The following is a 15702-nucleotide window of genomic DNA, read 5'->3' as shown; positions in this document are numbered from 1 at the left end:
TAACAACATTGTATAGGTAGGTGGATTCTATTATAGCAGGTTCATGTCTTCATTTTGAAACTATAGTTAAGAACTACATTGTATTTTGTAATGAATGAATTCACTTATTTTTAACTTTATATATGATTTACTTGGGGAAAGTAGACATTTTTCTATTTGGAGAATCTGGTAAAGTGATAATTTAATAAACTAAAATGTAGCAGTGTTTGCTTATTAAGGATAACTTTTGATATTTCTTCCCTTGGAGGATGGCTGAACTGGGTTTACAGTTTTTCTAAATGTTGAGACTTGGTTTAACTTTGGTAGCTAGTGGTAGAAATATAACATTTAGTCTTAATCCAGGTGTCCAGGGAAGGTGTGGTGTGCACATGGCCAGCAGTGGTCTTCAGATCTACTCTAAACTTGGGTCTAGAGAAGAAAGCAGCTCAGGGTGAAGATGGGATATCAGGGAACATTTGGAAAGCTGCTTTTCCTTTGGCTCTGGCTACAAGGAACACTTGCTGTTTATAAAGATATTCAAGACCGACTAGGAGTCCCAGATACACAGATTTACCAGTTCACTTTAAAAAAAAATAGACATGCTGTATTCTGCATGTAGGAGTAATAGAAACTTAAAAGACATGCCTGCCATGAGTACATTATATAACATAATTCAATTCCTAGTTTGTTGTCAAAATGGTGTAAGGTAAAAGTGAGTGCTTAGATGATTTAGAAATAAACTTAGGCAGACTAAAAAAGCTAATCTTATATATATTTTATATGTTCATGATTAAAAACTTATATCTCTCCATGAGACAAAGAAAAACAATAAAATAGTTATTTGGTTTCATAATAAAAATTTAGTGGGGATTAATTACAAGTTCGCCAATTGCTGATTCCCTAATTTCAGATTTTTTTAAAGTTTTTTTTTTTGTTTTGTTTTTGTTTTTGTTGTTGTTTTATGGGAAGAGGCAGGGTTTCTCTATTATTAGCTCTGGCTGTTCTGGAACTTGCTATGCCATTCTGGCCTCGAACTCGGAGAGATATGCCTGCCTTCCAATTAATTGCTGGGATTAAAAGCATGTGCTACCCTAGCAGGACTTAATTTAGTTTTTGAAAACCTTCTTCTCTCTTTACTCTTTTTTGTTTTGTTTTGTTATGTTTTTCAAGACAGGGTTTCTCTGTGTAGCTTTGGAACCTATCTTGGCACCCACCTCCATAGACCAGGCTGGCCCTTGAACTCACAGAGATCTGCCTGCCTCTATCTCCCAAGTGCTTGGATTAAAGGTGTGCACCACCAATGCCCAGCTTCTCTCTTTACTCTTAAAAACAACTGTATCCTTAGTGTTCAACAGTATAATTAGAGAAGATTGTAGAAAAAAAAGAAAAGAAAGACTGTTTGAAGACAAATTTGGCAGAAGAGAAGCTGTAGGAAAGTCAGTAGAATGGATATTCCTATTGTCCAAGAATTGCCCCCAGTGGAAGTTGGTGACCCTAATCATCACTGTGTGTTGAGTGAGCTCCTGCATCTCCGGGAGGAGGACTTTGAGAGTTCCTATGTGAAGGAAGTGCCTGGACAAGGGTTTAACAAGCCCGCATTGAGTGTTTACTGCTGAGCAGAACGTCAGGAACCAGGCACCAGGTTGGGAATAGTGGCATGCCCTGCCCTCCGAGAGCTGGTGGGTTAATGTGTACACAAAGGGATGCAAGTGTTGCAGAAGAAAATAAGCTGCATATAGAAGGAGTTGGGTCTGCAGGTGATCCAGATGGGACGTCACAAAGCAGGGGCAGCAAAAGCTGAAAGTGGAACAAGGCAGAATGGAGGACTCAGCAGATGGTGGCACAGACCTCAAGCTTTGCTGCTGCAGAGCCTGGGTGTAGAGTCACAGTGTATTAGGCCCGTGTGCACCCTAGCTATACTATACTTACTTGGCTCTATAATACAGTATTTACGTTTAAAAATATTTTCAAGACTGTTCATGCTTATACATGCCTGTAATCTCAGCACTCAGGAAGTGAAGGAGGGAAGATCAGGAGTTCAAGGCTAGCCTCAGCAACTTAGTGAATTTAAAACTTTAGGCAATGTGAGACCCTGTCTCAAAACAAACAAACAAGAATTCTAAAGAAAGAAAGTTTAAGAATCGTTTTAAGTATGTATGCTGTGAGCTTGGTGCACCACATGTGGGTCTTGCTTTAACGCTTCCTCCTGACCTATTTGATGGAGCCTTTGAGACCTTTCTTCATAATTTAAAGTGTATTTTGACATTACAGTATATCATTATGATGTTATGTAAATGATATGTCCTGTGTAGCATTACCTTGTGATCAGGAAGATAGGTAATTCCTGTGTTCCCCCATCCTTTTCCTATGTAACTTTAAAGAAATCTCTCCAACTGGTAAAGATTAGGAACTTATTTTAGAGGGAAGAGAAGGTGCTGAAGCGTGTTATGAATTAGAAATAGTGATAATGTGGCTCTTCCTCTCACCACATGGCCATCACCCGGTGTTGGCCATTAATAAACAGCTCCTAGCTGTCCTGTGCTGGTGTCTGTCACCACCCGTTCTCACACTTCCACGGCCACGTTGTTTCCAGGCTCCACTCCACATACATTCATTCCCCCACTTTAGAGATCTCCAGGAAATTAAGTCCTACAGCTAGGGTGGGGTGCTTCAAACTAGCCTGGGCAGCTTAGTGAGACCCCGCTTCATAAAACAAGAATGCCAAAGAAACTCTCCATTTGTAAATACTTTACCTTTTTTCTAGAAAAATAAGGCTAAATTATATAATTTATAATTAATATATTTATTTATAAGTTTATAATACCCAAAGGTTACTTGTTATTATTAAATACTTAATTTACCTTGAGAAACCTGAGAATGCTTTTGATAAGCTCTCCATTTCTCCTTTGATCTTTCCTTGGGTTAGCTGTAGAGGCAGAGGAAGTATAGCACGGAAATGCCGGACTACTGAGACGGTGACCACTGCTGTATGTGGTGCCCTGCTGTTGTGTAAAGCAAGGAGGTGGTTTTCTCATGAGCTGCTTCTGTAGTGGTGGTGGATCGTAGCAGCAGTTTGCTGTGCATGCTGTACAGAATTGTGAACCTCAAAGTCCTAGCGTTATCTCTGCAGTCCTTGTCATGACTCTCCCTGGGAGCACTAGGCCCACCAAGAGAAAAAAACCAAAAGCCAGTACGTGCGGAAGACGTGTTCAGTAGAACATTTTTCTGAAAATGTTTACTCTAGTTTCATTTATACTGCTGGCTTAGAATGAATGAGGCATTTCAATTTTTTATTACTAAGTTTTTTTAATAGCTTTGCCCAAATGATTTTAATTTGAATGCGATTTTACTGTAGGGAGCAGATGATGTGACTTCTTTTTGGATAGTTTTCTGTGAACTGTGCTGACCAACTCCCTGTTGTTGATTTTTGTCATGGGGCAAAATATGGGACCTAAGAGGAAGACGTTTGTGATTAGCGTGAAGTAGATTTGCTATACACTAATCTTTGCTATTTAGCTTCATGTTTTGCAGCAAAATGATTTTTCTAAAATACTTAACCACACACCTCTTTGCCTGCATGAAAATATTCTAATAAACTATTACTAATTTTGTTCACTAGATGAAAGTCTACTAGGTCTTATTGGTTTAACAGTTTTAAAACTTTAGTTTCCTGTTCTCTCTCTCTCTTTTTTTTATGATGTTCTTTCTTGTTCTTAGAATGCATCAGCTCAAGCTACAAAGCCTCCAGATGGTGTTAATAGAAGTGAAGCATCTCCTCCTCAGGTACGTTAGTAATTTATTTAAAAATGTCAGTCCTCTCAGAGTGCTGGTCTGTCCGTTGTCATTAATGTGTGTCTGCCTTGAAAGAATGTGGCTTTGCTGGGTAGAGCTGTTGGGACCCTTCTCCCTATAACTTCTTGTCTCCTGCTCTGACTACCACATTCTTGTCACTTTATGAATGTAGGCTGGCCTTTAGGAAATAGCATCTCTGTTCTAGCATGTTCTACATTGATAGGTATACCAAAAAGTCCCAGCCTGTGGGCTTTCATATTGTGTCTATTATCAATGTTATTGGGTCTTAGAAAAGCTAAGTCAGAGCAATGGTAGTTGAAAATTAACAGTATCAAACTTGAATATTTGTAGAAAAGTAAACATATTCATCCTCCAGATACACCTTTGTCCTCAGCACTCAGGCTGGCATGAGGGCAGACAAAGTAGCTCAGCACTTGCCACTAAGCCTGATGACCTCCTGGTGTAGGGTGGGAACTGACTCCTGCAAGTGGTCCTCTGATTTATGTGCTCTATCTCCTGATAAGCACAAATAAATTAATAGATATAATAAAAAATTAAAAATCAGAACCAGCAATAATTAGTAAATTCTGGCCCTTTCTCTTTTTCTCAGTGGTAATTGGCTTTCTTGCTTCTAGTACTATAAGTTAACTTTGTTATTTTGGGATTTATGCAAAAGTGTCTGGTTTCCTGTCTGCTCGCCTCCTCCCTCCTTCCTTCTATTTCTTCAGACCAGTGTTTCTCAACCTATGGATGGCAACCCTTTGGGGGTGGGGGATCAGATGACCCTTTCACAGTGGTTCTATATCAGATATCCTGCATATTAGACACTTCCATTATGTTTCATAAACTGTAGCACCAGAGGTTCCAACATTCTCACATAGCCATACATGTGGGAAAAATACCAATGCACATAAAATAAATCATTAAAAACAGTACAATTCATAACAACAGCAAAATTACAGTTATGAAATAGTAATGGAAATAATTTTATGGTTGGGGTCACCACAACATGAGGAACTGTATTAAAGGGCCGCAGCATGAGGAAGGTTGAGAACCTCTGCTCTATGCAGTTTTGTATCTCGCCTTGGCTGGTCTAGAACTTATTGTGTAAGCCAGGCTGGTTCAGACTAGTAGCTGACTTCTGCCTCCAGAGAACTGAAGTTACAGTGGGAACCACCACCCATGCCCAGTATGGCTGGCTGCTTTTGTTTCTTATTCTTACTCCATGCAATTTATCTGTATTGTTGCTATGGTTTTAGACCATTTTCGTCACTTTCTAGTATTCCAGTGGTGAACAGGATTGTTGACTGATATTCTACGGTGAACAAGACAGTTAAAAAGAAATCCTAATTTGATTTGGGGTCATTTTGAATAGTGTCTTTTTGTGCAGTCTGTTGGTGCATGCGCAGGGATGGAATGGCTGGTTCAAAGGGTGACTGTATGCGGTGTCAATCACAGCTGGCAGTTCTTCACATCCTCATGCTGTGCATCACCATGATTTTAATCAACGTCTTCTGGACCAGGTGGGGTGGTTTGCACTTCAGTGGGTTTGACTTGGTGTTTGAGAAGCTAAACATTTTAGCCTGGTTGTATTGTTACACTCACCAAAACCTGGCTGTGGTAGGGAGGAAGAAGGGAAGGTTGGAAGTCATGTGAAAGTAGTGCCTGCCGTAGATGAGCCTAAGTTCTTAATATACAGCCACCTCATGGAGAAGGTGCTGCTGGTTCATCTTCTGTAGGTAGAGACAGGCAGAGAGAGGTCATGTCACTTCATCAAAGCCACATACCTCCCATGGCAAAGCTAAGTCAGGCCCCATAGCAACTGCCCTTAGTTCTTCTAACCAGGAGAGTGCACGCCCTGCCAGCGAGCTACATCCACCACCTGATGATTCTCTTATTTCTACCTTTGCTTTTGTTTGAAGCTGTCTCTTTGACTCTCCTGGCTCCTCCTGCTAGTTGTTGCTGCATGCTTGTTGACTCATTCAGTCCTCACTGTCGCCATGCAGAGTGGGTGGCATCATCGTCATCAACATTGTCATAGTGTCTTCCACCCCTGTTTTATGGAGGAGGAAACAGGACCGTTGAGCTCAGGAACTTGCTCCAAGTCCTGTAGAACCACAGAGGAGTTGGGGCTTGAGCGTTGGTGAGACTGACTGCAGCACTGGGGCTGAGTTCTCTGTTCAGAGCGGGACTGGGCCTGAGGCTGAGACAGTGATACGCACTTGCCGAACATGTGTGGGTCCTGAGGTCCTCCCCAGCTCCAAAAATAAACAGTAGAAGTTACTTCCAGTCATAGTAGATGTGGCAAATACAGGCTTGGATGTCATTCATTAACTTGTGGAGACCCTGAGAAATCCCTGTTTTTAGTGTTTCTTCACGTATGCACCATCTGTCTGTCCTAGGGTCTTTGGTAAGGTGTTGTGTGCTAGGAACTGGAGAGCATTTCTCACAAGGCCTAGAAGGGGCTGGGAATGGAATTGCCAGTAATTCTTACAGATTTTGTGCAGAAAGCAATTCCTTCTCTTCCTTCTGGCCCTTCCTCCATCAGGAGGATAAAACTTGACATTACTAAAAGCAAACTAAAAAGTGCAGAATAATATAATACAAAAACTAAATCCACCTAAAGTGTTACCACATGAAGGTACTGCTTACCTTTCTGCATGTCTGTCCTTTGTGACTGTTGTGATGGCATCCGTGAAAACATACATGGAGAGTAAAAAGGGCTTATAAACAAGTCACATGAGCTCATGGTGCACATGCTGCTTTCATTTCTGTCATCTTGCTTCTCCTCTTTTTGTTTGTTCGTTTGTTTTCAAGACAGGGTTTCTCTGTGTAGCCCTGGCCATCTTGGAACTCTCTGTAGACCAGGCTGGCCTAGAGCTCAGAGGTTTGCCTGCCTCTGTCTCCCAAGTGCTAGAGTTAAAGGTGTGCGCCACCACTGCCTGGCTGCACCCTGCTTCCTAGCTTGATCTTTTTTATTTATTTACTTTTTGATTATGTATATGTATACATGTGTCAGGGGGATATGCACTGGGTATAGATGTTTAAGGAGGTGGAGGCATCAGATTCCCTGAAGGTGGAGTTACAGGCGGTTGTGAGTCACCTGACATGGGTGCTAGCATTTGAACTCAGGTCCTTTGGAAGAGTAGTACAAGCTCTTATCCACTGAGCCACATCTCCAGCCCCCCATCTTGATCTTTTGGTAGTACATTGTGAGCTTCTGTATGTACTTGGTAATGTACTCTCTGCTGTGGTTTCCAGGTTGACCTATTACAAACAGCTGAGTTCACAGGAAGGGGCTCCCAGAGCTGTGTGTCCCAGGTCTACTCCACTCTACTTCTAAACAGATCTGGCTCATTAGTGCATTACCTTCTTCCTCAGCTCATTTTCCTTTGTTGGTGAAAGGAATGATCTAGAAGTTTGACTTCTCACCAGATAAAAGTGACTTGAATTGAGCCCCTCAACTCACACTTCACCCTGGATGCCCACACCAAAGGGTCTACCAGGTGGGTAGATGAGGCACACAGTCCTGTGGGGTCAGCCTGCTAAGCATGCTTCGTCTTGTTCAGATGTACTACTGGAGGAAAGCGGCTCAGCGAAGGCTTGTACTGCTGGGTGACAGGCACAAGCGTCAGAGCTCGGGTCTCTGACTCTAGGTCCAGACTCTTTACAGAGATTGGCCAGTGTCTTTTACTTTTCAGAAAGCAGTGTTTTGTATTACTTCTCTGGAATTTGTTATATTGAATTTGTTAAAGCACTGCCAGTGACGGGGTAGTAGATATCTGAAGTGTGTATTTAACTCTTGCCCTTTGGGCTTTGCCTACAGTCGGGGGACACACAGACCTTTGCGCAGAAGCTGCAGCTCCGAGTGCCTTCCGTGGAGTCTCTGTTTCGAAGTCCCATAAAGGAATCTCTGTTCTGGTCTTCTAAAGAGTCTATGGTACGAACATCTTCCAGAGAGTCATTGAACCAACTTGACCTGGACTGTCCTGCTGCCACCTTTGATCCACCTTCTGACATGGAGAGCGAGGCTGAAGACACTCCAGGGAGTTCAGACAGTCTCAACAGAGAGCAGCTGCTGCAGCGGCTGCGGAGAATGGAACGAAGCTTAAGTAGCTACCGAGGGAAATACTCAGAGGTAGGAGCAGGCTTTGGCTCACGCAGTCATACGCTCCCCTTGGGCTTGTTCTTTCTCACGTATTGCTCTTTGCCTGAAGTCTGAGGCCACCTGACCTGGTCCTGGTTCCTGGGGCAGGTGGTCTTCCTGTGGTACAGATGCCTTTTAGCAGGCTGACATTTTGGGATGTGGTGTGTAGCCTGGTTTTCACATTCTCTGCAGTGTCTATGGACACCTAGGACAGAGGTCATCCTCTTTCTCCTCTCTGTCTCTCATGTTACTCATCTCTGACTAGAGTAGCTTCAAAATGATCTCTTCTGACAGCCATGCTTTAGATCAGTGGTTCTCAACCTGTGGGTCGAGACCCCTTTGGGTCACATATCAGATATTTTCATTACAATTCATAACAGTAGCAAAATTACAGTTATGAAGTAGCAATAAAATAATTTCATTGTTGAGGGGGTCACCACAGCATGAGGAATTGTATTAAAGGATCACAGCATTAGGAAGGGTGAGAAACACTGGTTAGATAGCCTGATGACCTCAAAGATTTGGCTCATTCTCATTGTACCAATATTTAAATTTTTTATTATGTATTTTGTATTTACATGTGCATGCATGAATGCATGCCATAACACATGAGAGAAGAGGTTAGAGACAATCTTGTGGGAGGTGGTTCTTTCAATCTACCATATGGATCCCAGCAGTCAGTGTTCTTGGCTACAAATGCCCTTAATCAATGAGCCATCTTGACAGGCTCAGTTTTTAGTTTTTGGACATTTAAAATTTTGTCTATCATGAATCTTTAAAAAAATAATTTTTTATGTGTATAGGTGTTTTGCTTGTATGTATGTCTGTGTACCATGTGTATGTTTGGTGCACTTGGAGGCCTGAAGAGTATATTAGAGCCCCTGGAACTGTAGTTACGATGTGGACATTTGGGAGCTGCCCTGTGGGTGCAGGGAATTGAGCCAGCGTTATCTGAAAAGAGTAATATGCTCTTAACCACGGAGCCATCTCTCTAGCCCTCTAACATGAATCTGCTAACTACTAAGTCCGTGGTGACTCACTCTGTTTGATGTAAGGGAGGAAGTAAATAGTGCTTTTCTGATTTGTTTGTTTGGTACTTCGGGAATTGAAACTGTATGCCTCCCTTGAGTCCTTCTCTGTCAAGTGCAGTTTAGAAATCGTGCTTCAGGAAAGCCTTGGTTGTCCCTGCTCTTGGTTATCACACTCAGTGTGCAGCGCTGGACTTGGACATGGGTGGACCCAGTGTCACATCGATTTTGATGAACAGTGAACTTCAGGGTTAGGGTGGAAAGGTGCCCAGGTTTCACCCTCTACCCATACTGCCCAAAACAAAATGAAAATCTTGATGAAATACATAAGTTACCTTTTTATTAAAACTATAAAATAGTTTTATAATTTAATAGTTTATGGCAAAATAGAAAGGAGTAAATCTCATGGACCCTGGAAATGTAAATGGGACATTGAAGCCAAGTGTCTGTTTTGTAGCAATGGAATGAGGTAATTTCTTCCTTCAAAAATCTTAAACTATTATTATTTTATTTCTACTAATTTTAATAATGGTTTTAAATATTTATATTTTTATCCATAGTTTTATGTCTGAGGCTGGGACAACAGTATAGTTAGCATTTAAGTATGCCAGATGCCCTTTACGTTTATACTGGCATTTAATTTTGTACCATCCTTACGAAGCAAATGTGAATTTGCTCATTTTTGTAGAAAAGGGATTAAGGAATCCATAGAGATGAAGTAAGTTGCTTAAGGCCGGCTCGGTAGCAGCTGGTAGACTGTTTGGTTCTCAGTCACTTTGGCTGCTCTCCCATTCTAGGCTATCTTAGAATCAAGCAGCTGTTCAGGCACAGAGACTTCATAGCCTTTGCATCTACTTTTCCTTGCTCTGCAGGTACCCGGGATGAAGTCATGCTGTAAGTGACATCTAGCTCTTGAGCTGTTCTTCCTCCCACCCCACCTCATTTTTGGTTACCAATAGCCTTCCCAGCCTAGAGTTAATAAAGGTCCTGTTCCTAAGCAGAAGGTGTTTCCAGATTCTTAAGTCTATTCCCAGACTCACTTCCCTTCCTCTTGACTCAGACAGCAGCAGTGACATTGGGGCACACATGTTTCCAAGGAAAATGGAGACTCTTTTACTAGATCATGCTCCCTATAGCTGCACTAGTTTGTCAGAGGCATTGGCTCTGCTAATGCAGGTCCCCGTTGTGCATCGAATGCAGCTGTCAACCGTGTGAAACCTACAGGGGTAAAGGGATATTACTCCATTGCTTCATCGAGTTGTGTTGAAATGTCTATTCTAATGTTTGGGTTAGGGCTTGGATTACTCATTTCTCTCTGCTAGATATGCATTTCTTTCTTCAGACGTTTTTATTATTCTGTTTAATGTTGTAGTCTAAAACACAAAGGTCACCTGGAGAACTTTAAAAACAGATTTACGTCTCTCCAGTGAAGCATCATTCAAATTATTCTTTATCAAAAATTCAGGAGTCAATATCAGGGTAAGAACCTGAAGGATCAGAGAAGTAGAAAAGCCACCAGTCCTTTCCACCTGTTCCCATCCTTCTTCCAAAGAGGCCATGATCCCTCTCTACCCCACCTTACTACTTCCTGTCCTACCTGTCTACAGTCCTCCAAAATCTCTGTGGTTAATTTTGGTCAGATAGTGGCTAGCCCCACCCTCTGACTCCAAGCAATCTTTATTTGTCAGAACACAAACAAAATATCACACAGAACGCCACTGTGTCCCTCCGTTCTCAGTGAGTCGGTTTTGGGGTAGGCCCTGGAACTGTTTTCAGCAAACACTTGCACAGTGCTTTCTGTGGCAGATGTAGTCAGTCCGTGACTACAGTTGGGTACCTTCCACCTGTAGGCAAGTTGGCTCAATTCTCACCTGTAAATTAGGTGTTGAAATCTAAACACATGCCCAGAGATTCACAGTAAACTTACAACTTACGTTTTAGAAATGGACTTGCCACGTTACTTAGTTGTTATGGATTGTATTAGGCTCAGTTATCTATACAGGACTGTTGTGATTGGGTTTTGACTTTTATAAAGAGAAAATTTTAGCATCATTTAGAATAATGACTTGTATTTATTGAGAAATAGCTAATGTCATTTTGGTGGTTTGTTTGTTTGTTTTAGCTTGTCACAGCGTATCAGACTCTTCAGAGGGAGAAGAAAAAGTTACAAGTAAGTGCTTCATTGCCCGTTGTGTCTCTTACTTGATTTTAAAGTTAAAAAGAATCTTGTAGAGACGTTTACTCTCTTGTTGAAATAGTCTGTGTAGTTCCAGATTTAGCCTGTTTTACCATTATTAGAGGTTTGATAAAAGAGTGAGTGAAAGAGACCCCAGAGATGTTTCCCATGATAAAGACCACAAGCAATCCCAGCAGCTCCGATTCTGTTACTGAGCCTGCTGCAGCACCCAGGGCAGCACAGGAGGAGCCACGCAGTGTGCCTGTAAACGTAGAACGTGCGGTCATAGTGTCTGCGCCAGTCATTGCAGAGCTTCATGCAGAATTGTATTTGCACCATATGTTTACACCATCACACTGCTCATGAGAATAGAGGACAGTGTGTGTGCCCACCAGATGCTGCTGCTGGGTCACTAGGGGGAAACGTTTTCTTGATACAGATGGCTGCAGGTCGTTTACAGTTCACTAAGACTTGGAGGGGCCAAAAGTCCAGCACACTGAGCCATCGTGGCTAGGACATGGACCTTCAGGAACCACAGGATGCTTTGGCCCCAGGTTCCCGAGTATTTGCAAAATTTTCAGAGTAGCTGGTGCTGGCAGAGGGCTGTCTGGCTAACCACTTGACAGATAGCCTGTCACCCATCTGGATACCAGGGAATGGTTTAAAGCTGCCAAAGAGGGAGTCCCGTTGCTCCACCCACTGACATGTTAGCTTGTTTAAAAGAATAAATACTAGGGTGCTTATAGTAAAAGTCTGTCGTTAAGCTTGACAGTAGTCGACAACATTTAACTTCTGCCCCAGAGCGCCTCAGAGAGAGGCGGATCGGATCTGTCTATATCAGTAAACAGACATTTCACCTACCTATGTTTTCTCTCTCTCTCTCTCTCTCTCTCTCTCTCTCTCTCTCTCTCTCTCTCTCTCTCTCTCTCATTGTTATACAAGTCTAGAAACTACAAATTATCCTATTTTTTTTGTTTTCCTGAGACAGGGTCTCTGTGCAGCCATCCTCCTGACTCGGCTTCCTGAGTGCTGTGGTTCCAGGCATATGCCATCACTCACCTTAATTTTTTACCTCTGATTGGTGATAGACAAGAGCACATGGTTACTCTGTTTCCATGGCTGCCACTTGCCGTTAATTCCTTGTACTAGTGAAAGCACCCTGCCTGCCTCCAAAGTGTGAGGCAAAAAAAAATTTACTCTTTTAACTTGATTTAAACATTCTTAAAAGAATTTAATTGTTATTTTTTATGAGTGTGGTATTTTGCCTGCATGCCTGTCTGTGACCATGTGTGTGCCTGGTACCAGCAGGGGTCAGTAGAAGGTGTCAGACCCCTAACTGAAGTTATGGATGGTTGAGAGCTGCAAACTGGGTGCTGGGAACTGAACCCGGGTCCTGTGGAAGAGCAGCCAACTGCTGAGCCACCTCTCCAGCCCCACTTGATTTCTTTTTAATGAACAGTTACTAATTTAACCCTCTGTAATGCTGTTCATGAAAATTAGATTTGTTTTTTCGAGTCAGGATTTCTCTATGTTGCCCTGTCTGTCCTGGAACTCATTTTGTAGCTTTGAACTCACAGAGGTTCACCTGCCTCTGCCTCCCGAGTGCCAAGATTAAATGTGGCCATCACTGCCAGGCAAAAATTAGATTTTTTTTTTTGGTTTTTTGAGACATGGTTTTTCTTTGGCTTTCGAGCCTGTCGTGGAACTAGCTCCTGTAGACCAGGCTGGCCTCCAACTCACAGAGATCCGCCTGCCTCTGCCTCCTGAGTGCTGGGATTAAAGGCATGTGCCACCACCGCCCTGCAAAAAATTAGATTCTTTTTAAAAGAAAAATGTTATTTTACATAAATCTTTACAACATAATAATCATAATTAACATGATCTGTGAACTCCAAGTTGTAGTGAAATCATTTGCTTCTGAAGTTTGCGTTTACTTTACAGATTTCCTGTTGCTAAAGTTAACTGTAGTTAAGTTTGTAGTCTGACTTGCATGTCAATGCATTTTGGCAAATGTAGCTACATGGCCAGAGAGGAATCCTGTGCTGTCACATTTTAACTGTTAGCAGGTTTCCTGCATTAACATAACCTTGCTTTTCTGCATGAATATGCCATGTAGATGTTTAACTGCCTTTTTTTTTTTTCTCTTAAAGGGGATATTGAGTCAGAGTCAAGATAAATCACTTCGGAGGATTTCAGAATTGAGAGAGGTAAGTTTGGTGACTGATACTTTAGAACAATTTTAGAGCAATACTCCACACAGTGAGGTGGGAAAATGAGCCTGTGAGCTCACACACCATCTCTGGGGTTTCATTTGTGTGGTTTTCTGTGGTAGTTGTTGTTGAAATTAATGAAATAAAAGGTCTAAGTCTGCATTGTGGCTCCTCAGTGTCCACTTGCAAAGCTACATTGTTCCACTTCTCAACATCCTAGGCTTCCTTTCGCCTTTCCTACTCCATGCGGCTTTGCTGACATAAAAGAACTTGTCATTTAGAGAGGTAGTTCTTCATAGGGTTAGATTGAGCTCCTTGATGTCCCTCGGGGCAGCATTTTACCTCTACACTGAGCCCACACTGGGAGGGCTTTTCAGATGCCTCATTGCCAGTCCCTGCCCGGAGCTCAGCAATAAGCAGACATTTACTGGAGCTTTCGCCACATCTGCTTTAATATTGCTCAGAATATTTTGTTACGTGGTTTTGTTGTGAATGTTGTTCATGGGTATCAGTTGCTACTTTTGTTATTATTTTAAGAGCTTTGAAGCAAATGATTTCAGGACAAATAAGAGTAGTTTAGGATTTTATGTATTCCAAATAGAATTTTATTTATAGAATTTATCAGTCCAAGGTATGTGTTAAAAGCACCAATGTGTCTAGAATAAATTTATAAATAGTGGTTGCTCCTGTAAGACTGGGAGTGTAGCTCAGTGGTGGAATAGTCTAGAGAAGGTGGAGGGAAGGAGAGGGAGAGAGCTCTCTGTGAGAAGAGGCAGAGGAAAAGCAGTGGACTCGCTCCTCTGAGTGATCGATGTCACTAAGAATAGCCCTGTTGTTTCTCTGTAGCTTTGGAGCCTGTCCTGAAACTCCCTCTGTAGACCAGGCTGACCTCGAACTCACAGAGATCCCCCTGCCTCTGCCTCCTGGGATTAAAGGCGTGTGGCACCACCACCCAGTGCATTAGTTATTTTTAATGACACATTGTGTTGCTCATGTATGAATTTCTTATTTTGTTTCATTTATATTGGAATCATGTTTACTTTCTAGTCTCTTGTTATATTTTGTATATATCCCATTCTTATTGTTTTGCTCTTTAAAACATTCGAAACATGAAGTCAGGCGATGGTGGTGCACTGCCTTTAATCCCAATACTTGGGGGGCAGAAGCAGGCGGATCTTTGTGGGTTCGAGGCTAGCCTGGTCTACAAAAGCTAGTTCTAGGACAGGCTCCAAAGCTACAAAGAAACCCTGTCTCCAAAACAAAAAAATTCTAAACATGACCTTGAAAACTAGTTTATTTTTGCTACTTCACCTAAAATAAACATTGCCCCTTATCATACAGATAACAATATCATTCTTCCTTTGTGAGGTGTGTTTTGAACTAATACCCTGGAAGAATCACTTGTCCCTATGAAGTGATGGTGAAGGGACTAAGCCTCACCCTAGTCTTTCCAAGTCCCTGTTGCTGGTTTGACTTGGAAGACAGCTGGTCTGGAGAGCATGGGCTGAGAGTGTAGCGAGCAGGGTGGGGTGAGAAATCACCTTGATGCTTTTTTCCAGTTACAAGTACCTTTGCTTCTCCTGGAGACACAAATAATGTCTTTTTACTTAATGTATTGTTTGTTCATTTTCTTGCATTTTGAGAATAAATGAAGGTCATTAATTGATTCTTTTGGGTCAAGAAATTCAATGTCTAGGTTTTGTGCATGCGATGATTAGATACATGTACCGTGGAGTACAGACTTGGTTAAAATCTAGAGAATGTTTGTTAGAGGTGGGCACAAGTTTTGAGGGTGTTCACAATGGTGTTTATGGAGAGACACAGAATACTTTTTTTTTTTGTCCTGCCGCATTCTGCTAAGGAGTCCCTCACTGAGGGAGCTATCCTCAAGAAAGTGGGGCGTGGACTTCTGCTTTATTAATAGACGGGTAAGCAATGCAATATTCCTTTTTGCTGCCTGTTAGTATCTTAGGTGCAGGGAAGAATCCAGAGCACTCAATACAAGATATGCCTCAGCGCTTTGAGAATTAATCAGTGTGAAACAGTGCGAGATCTGGGGAGATAAGCCCTTAGAATCCTATCCAAAGAGAATTTCTGTTGCAGATCTGAGAAGGATGGATTAAATCAAAGGGGGCTGACCTAAGAAATCTCTTCAGAACCCTGATGATAGAATTAAAAATCAAGACTTGGCGACTGGGCCTTGTTCATAGCCGTAGAAGAGAAAACCTAGACGTTAGAGAGCAGTTAGTAAGAGTCGGGTCCTATGCAGGTCAACAAGACAACAAAATATAACTTTGACTATTTTAAATTCAGGGATATTTTAAGTTTAATTAGTGAGGTAACAATGCCAGAACAGTAAGGAGGCTTGGT

At 42.0% G+C, this 15702-nt stretch overlaps 1 protein-coding gene across 12 annotated transcripts in view; it reads left to right on the top strand.

Moving 5' to 3' along the window:
* Positions 1–15702, top strand: part of Golga4 (golgin A4) — a 91170-nt gene that overhangs the window by 19528 nt on the left and 55940 nt on the right. For all 12 annotated transcript variants that reach the window (XM_075964215.1, XM_075964214.1, XM_075964212.1 and 9 more), the window contains 4 exons: positions 3697–3762; positions 7598–7909; positions 11069–11116; positions 13273–13329. In XM_075964215.1, coding sequence (XP_075820330.1) covers positions 3697–3762; positions 7598–7909; positions 11069–11116; positions 13273–13329 — 483 coding nt within the window. The remainder of the gene's footprint in view (positions 1–3696; positions 3763–7597; positions 7910–11068; positions 11117–13272; positions 13330–15702) is intronic.

Source organism: Microtus pennsylvanicus, chromosome 3 (genome assembly GCF_037038515.1).
Source record: "Microtus pennsylvanicus isolate mMicPen1 chromosome 3, mMicPen1.hap1, whole genome shotgun sequence".
In the NCBI taxonomy this organism is placed as follows: domain Eukaryota; kingdom Metazoa; phylum Chordata; class Mammalia; order Rodentia; family Cricetidae; genus Microtus; species Microtus pennsylvanicus.
This window is presented reverse-complemented; position numbering and strand designations above follow the sequence as displayed.